The sequence below is a fragment of the Pezoporus occidentalis genome, unplaced genomic scaffold (genome assembly GCF_034315485.1).
Source record: "Pezoporus occidentalis ecotype Australia unplaced genomic scaffold, CSIRO_AGI_Poc_V1 ctg37, whole genome shotgun sequence".
Taxonomy (NCBI): domain Eukaryota; kingdom Metazoa; phylum Chordata; class Aves; order Psittaciformes; family Psittacidae; genus Pezoporus; species Pezoporus occidentalis.
Genome location: NW_026915691.1, coordinates 5,829,422 through 5,835,421, shown reverse-complemented (window position 1 = coordinate 5,835,421; position 6,000 = coordinate 5,829,422). Strand labels below are relative to the sequence as shown.

The window sequence follows — 6,000 nt, the reverse complement described above, 5'->3', positions numbered from 1 at the left end:
GGATACTATGGGAGAGCTGCAAGAGCTGAACCAATCGTTTGCTTGCACTGTGCTATCACCAAGGTGCAGTAATTCCTTGGTGTGATTGCAGAGGGATCTCCTGGCAGGAATATTTGGAAAATACGTTTTCTCAGTGCCACAATATAACAAAACAACTTCCTCCCTCAGCTAATGCTATGGTTTACACAAAAGATTTGGTTGTTAGGCTTTAAGTTGCCTCCCCCATGTGCTTCTATTTTCCTCTGCCACTCAGAGATAACAATTACAAGTCACTGTGAGCAGTAATAAAAATGAAGCACCATGACAATGCTTTTGAGTGAGTGTAACTTCCACTGATGTGCCTCTCTTCAAATATGTAAAAGACACTAGTCCTCAGTGAGGACAAAGTTGAAAGCAAGCAGGGTATTTTACAGACAAATCCTTTTGGAGGAATGCAGACAGGCCTCAAAGAACCAATTCTTTTCAGCAGCATTATTACAAAGGGAGGAGTTATAGACTAAGGTCAGTAATGAAAAGCCCTTAAGTATGTGCATCAATTTTGACTTGCATGAGTGCCTGCATTTTCTGCTGAACCAAGGCACATGCCATTGAGAACTGTGAAGCAATACGGTGCATTAGGTATCAGTTTCAACTGCAGATCCAAAACACTTTTGTATTTGATCAGTTTTGCGTATATCAGGCATCCCATGCAGCTCTCTGGTACTGCTGTTAGGTTCATGTGGCCAAGGGGATCTACAGGGCTTCCAGGAAAGGTTAAAAGAAAAGCTAACTCTGAGAGCTCAAGGCTATGAACCAAGTAGGAGTATCAAAGCAAAGGATTGCACACGTCTTTGTTTCCAGTGTTCTGTTTCTGTTTTCATTCCTTCTGATTGTTGTTGATTCCATCAAGGGTCAGATCAAGGGAAGAAAGTCTGACGAATAAGAAGTCTTTCAGCAGATCGTGAGGAAGAGACTTGAACTGCTGGGACAGGTCTGGCAGAGGAAAGGCAGCTGCTGCTGGAAACCACCCAGGCCCAGCTGGGCGGGCAGGCGTGAGGGGCGACTGCCGGAGGTAACTCAGCTGTGGGCTGTGATGGGGAGAGATGGTGCCACCCCATGGGACTTCAGGACCTAAGGTGAGAGCGGGATGTGTGAGTGACGGGGTGATTTGTTTTGCATCATTTTAGCTCTCTGAGATGGCTCCCAGTGGGACAGAGAAGGTGGGAAGAGAAAGCAGGGACCTGGGGAAATGAGAATGAGCATGATGAGCACTCAGGCTAGTTAGAGCGGTGGGGCAGGGAGCATGGGCCCTGCAGGCCCTGCTGGTGCAGCACCACGGGAAGCGTGGCTGCAATTGGGGAATCAATGAGATCTTCCACTTTACCTTTTGTTTGGATGCTTTTGTCGCTGGCTGGGGTTGGGTGTTTTTTTTTTGTTTGGCGGTGGTGGTTGTTTTTTGGCTAGATTCCACTTACTGTAGAAGAGGAAATGAGGTGGTTGTTGGGGCAACAAAGAGCAAAGGGACAATTTTAAGGTGCAGAAAGGTCCACTGCTTGCTTTTGCCCCGTTTGCATCAGGTTTTGGGTTCTAATAGTCTCCTGACTGAAACTGGGGCTGCCCCTCAGGGTGCGAACTGCCACTGACAGGCCCTTACCCCGCCTCAGTGTGAACTTTCTTTCTAAAGCATGCCCCTGAAACAGCAGGTATGTTTGTTTTATTTAGCCGCTGCCAGCAAACTTACGACTCTTCAGCATCGAAGTGTTAAACTACAATTATTTTTCCCTGTATGTGACCAATTAAACGACCCCAGATGGCTGCCCTTACAGCTCTCTGAGGCGCTCGGTCCGCCCGCAACAAAGATGGCGCCGAGCCCCCACTCAAGATGCCCGCTGAGGCGTCTCCGCCGCCCGAGCCCCGCTACAGCCCTTCTCGTCCCTACGCAGGGCGGCGCGCCGCGGCCTCGCCGGAAACCGCGGCGCTCTAGCCCGCGGGGCTCGGTGGTTTCCGCCGGAAGGTCCGCCCCTGCCCGCGGTGCGTTCCGTGCGGCCGCCGCGCGCCGCCTCCAATGGCAGGGCTGGCCCTGCCCAGCCAGGATCAGCTGATGGTGGCAATGTCTGTTGACAGGAGCCGCCTCGGCCGCGGGACTGGGTGTAAGGGCTGGCGCCGAGGGGAGGGGGCGCCGGGCTCGAGGGGCGGGCGGAGGCGGCCGGGGAGTGCGTGTGGGGGCGCGGCACCCCCTGCCCTCCCCTCGCCGCCCTGAGAGAAGTGAGAGGGGGCGAGGAAGGGAAGGGGGAGGCCGATCCCCCTCAGGCGGGGAGCGGCCCTGTGGGGTGGGGGTTCGAAGGGAGAGGGGGTGGTCTGGCTGCGGGGGGCCGAGTGGCCTAGGGGGAGGGCTTTCCTACGGCACACAAAAGGCAGCGGGCAGGGCCGGGCCGGGCCGGGGGAGCCTGCGGGGGTGTGAAGGGCTGCGGGGCTGTGGCGCTGAGGGCCCGGCCCCCGGCAGAGGCAGGGGGAGGGGGCTGCGGTGCGGCTGCCGGCCCCGAGCGAGCCCTCTCCCCCCAGCCCGGGTGCTGTGTGACGGTGTGGTTTGGGTTGGCTTTGTTTGTTTTTGTCAGATGTGAATCCAAATGGAGCACTCGGAAGGAGGCGAGCAGAGCCAGCAGCAGCAGCCCTGGGGGAAGCTGATCCGGCTGGGTGCTGATGAGGCAGAGCCACACGTCTTGCTGCTGAAAAGAGAATGGACAATTGGTCGGAAGAAAGGTGGGACAGGGACACGCTGGTTAGGGCGGTGTTCGGGGGACAGCAGAGACCTCCCCCCTGGCCTTTAAAACATCAGAAGGATTGAAACTAGAGGGGTTTGGTGCTTTCAGCTGTTGGAGGTGCTTGTCAGGCTGTCTCTTATTCCTCATTTACCTCTTGGCTCTGTGTGAAGACAAAGTTTTACGCTGACCATTTCACCGACTTGTGACGTGTGCACGCTTAAATGCAAGTGTGCCTTCTAGTTTGTTTGTGACAGTCTGTACAGATAAGAAACAGCAATTGTTGATTCAGAAGAGTTTCTGGGTATCAGTCCTGTTTACGTTCTCATTTTGTTTCTGTGGTTAAAATAAATTGGAACTGCAATGCAAAATGCTTGGGCTTCACAGAAAGGAAAACGCCCACATAAAAGCCCTTAATTCTTCAGGCCATGTGAAGACTGCCAACAAGTACTGAAAGTTTCTCTGAGAGGGAATGCTAAAGCTTTATTCCCAGAGTCCAGGGCTTTTACTATTTGCCTGTATTTTAAAGTATTTCATGCTTACTGTATTTAAAACAGTCATTGCAGTGTTTTGATTTTTTTACTCTGCCCTGACAGATTTTTTTCAGTTTCCTGTTCATCAGTTCAAGCTATTTGACTGACCAGTCACATTTGTATAGTGTTGAAGAAACACTAGATGCTGTAGCTGTATGAGAAATACAGATAATTTCTCACACATTATTACCTACTATTTCCTAATAATTGTAGAAAAAATGTTTTGCATATTCACATTTGGAAAGGTATGTTTAGTTTGCTTATCATTATCTAAGCTGTAGGTCAATTCTTCAAATTGAGGTGTAGTTGAGGGTTATCTTGCAGGAAGAAGATAGATTTTTACATGTTCTGTTGATTCCATAACTGTTTGCTAATGGATTAATGAGTGGTTACAAGGATACCAACCTTGGGGTCATAAATACTGTTTAGGAAATCTTCAGGAGCATTACAAATGCTTGTTGAGAGCACTTTGCCCTTCCTGCTCCCATGTGAAAGTCTAAATAAGTCTGTAGAATAGAATAGAAATGTTGGCATGTTCCTTAACAAAATTTAGTCTGCTTGCTTTCAGTGGGCTTCCTAGCATCACAGGTTGTGTGGCAGCAGTTAACTCTGTAGTTGTTGACCGTTCCTTGAATACTAGGAGTAGAGAAATGATAAACTGTCATCAGCATGTGTAGTGTTTTCCTTCTGGATACATTCTTGCAGGCTGAGATGAAGTGTACCCACAGTGTGAATAGATGGAAGTGAATCATGTTTTGTTAATTGTAGCTTTTGTGTAAGCAAGTACTTTGAGTCATTTGTGCAAGAGGTTGGTGGAGATTCTTGAGCATTGCCTTGAATAGGCAAATAAGTGAAGTGGAAATACTAGATTTTAAATTGAGTGGTACTTGAAATGAGTACCATGAGTTTGCAGTAGTCCTGCAAGGAGCAGGAAGTTGGACTCAATGATCCTTATTGATCTTTCCAACTCAGGATATTCTATGATTCTAGATTCATTCAGAGCCCTGGAGTTACAGGTAGGAAGGTTTCTGTCAGGTCAACATTGTCATTGCACTTCTGCATCTCTAAATCTTAGTCCTGGATTTTTAATCTCCCTTCGGCTTTATTAATATAATCTTGCTGTCAACAGTTTTTAAAAACAAACAAAAGAAAATTGTATTTATAAAATTTATATATAAATTGTATTTATCAGCTGTTGGTTCCAGCTACTTTCGTACAATATGCGTACCAGAATGAAGCAGAAATTAAATCCAATGAAACAGTCTTAAACTGATGTAGAAAAGAAGCTGACTGCTCTGTGATGTATGTCTCTAGAATTGAACATTTCAAATATGTGTGAATTTATCCCTGTTCCACTTTAGAACAAAGTAATTGTGACTTGATTTCCATCTGTAAGGGCTAGCACTGGTGAGAAAAGGGAACTAAACCATCTTGAAATGGTTGCAATAAGCCTATATCACCTGGGGCTATCTCACTGCTTATATTTATGTATCACATATTACACTGTGTTGCTGCCTATATGCAGTAGAAGTTTTGAACTACTGCAGATGTATATGAGTCAGTTTGCTGTGCATTTATAGCTGTGTAGAATGCTAATCTGTCTGTGTAATGTGTATTTTTAAGCACACTGGAAAATCTGTTTTTTTTTAAGGTTGTGACTTATCTTTTCCTGGCAACAAGTTGGTGTCTGGAGATCACTGTAAAATTGTAGTGGATGAAGAATCTGGTCAAGTGTCATTGGAAGATACAAGGTTGGTTCTTCTGTGAACTTCTGCTCTTATTTTCTTTTTAATCTTTGCAGTAAAATCTCGTGTATTGGTCGAGACATCAACAGTAAATCCTTCTCTTTTTTGGTTTTTATTTTTTTCCCTACTTTTACATCTAGGTTTGGGGTGTTTTTTTTGTTCTTTCTAAATATATTTTTCTTTACAGAGGAATTCATAGTCTACTGGATGAAAAATACTGTTGATGTAATAGTTCAGTAGCATATTTCTTTAGACTTGTAGACAAAAAATGATGCCAGCATTCTTAAAAACTCTAAGCATGAGCGTGCCTCATCTCAGGTTTTTGTGTAGGGAAGAAGATACCTGCAGTGAGGATCTCAAAGCATAAAATAGATGTGGAGTAAAAATATGTCCTTGTTATACATCTTTCTGGTATTCAAAATATCTGTAGTCTATATAGCGTAAGTACTGTAGCACTCTAGCAGTTGTGGTGGGCATGTCAGATGAAGATTAGAACCTGTTCAATCTAATTTAATAATAAATGATGTTTGCTGGATTTCTACTATTGATATTTCAGGTTTGTTTCTTTTGTTCAACCAGAACGATTATTTTCTTTTCTGGGTGTTTCTGTGTTAAGTTAGGGGTGTGAGAACTAAAGCCCTTAACATAGAAAGATATAAGGACATACTTCACTGGAACTACTGTTAAAAAGCTAAGCTAATTTAGTGAAACTGCTTTTAGTATATAACATCAATTACATATTTCTTCACATACTGAATTTCAGTGAACTTGCTATACCGGTGAGGCTATTCCCTGTAGCATTCTAAGGCTATTGTGGGAATACAAACAGCATTGCAGGGGTTGTGGGTGGTTTCCAATGACTTTTAGCTTGTTTTCTATTTTTCTTTATAAAATTTGAGATAGGAGTTTGTACGGAAGCATATTTCTTAGGAGGATAACTTTCAAATTTTTCAAATGTTCATCTGCTTTATTTTTGACAGGATT

At 45.2% G+C, this 6,000-nt stretch overlaps 1 protein-coding gene across 1 annotated transcript in view; it reads left to right on the top strand.

Annotated features, from left to right (window-relative positions):
• The first annotated feature begins 2,086 nt into the window (after positions 1 to 2,086).
• CHFR (checkpoint with forkhead and ring finger domains) overlaps positions 2,087 to 6,000 on the top strand; it is a 57,481-nt gene continuing 53,567 nt past the window's right edge. The window contains exons 1-3 of the mRNA XM_062631512.1: positions 2,087 to 2,244; positions 2,595 to 2,739; positions 4,923 to 5,022. Coding sequence (XP_062487496.1) covers positions 2,607 to 2,739; positions 4,923 to 5,022 — 233 coding nt within the window. The 5' untranslated portion in view covers positions 2,087 to 2,244; positions 2,595 to 2,606. The remainder of the gene's footprint in view (positions 2,245 to 2,594; positions 2,740 to 4,922; positions 5,023 to 6,000) is intronic.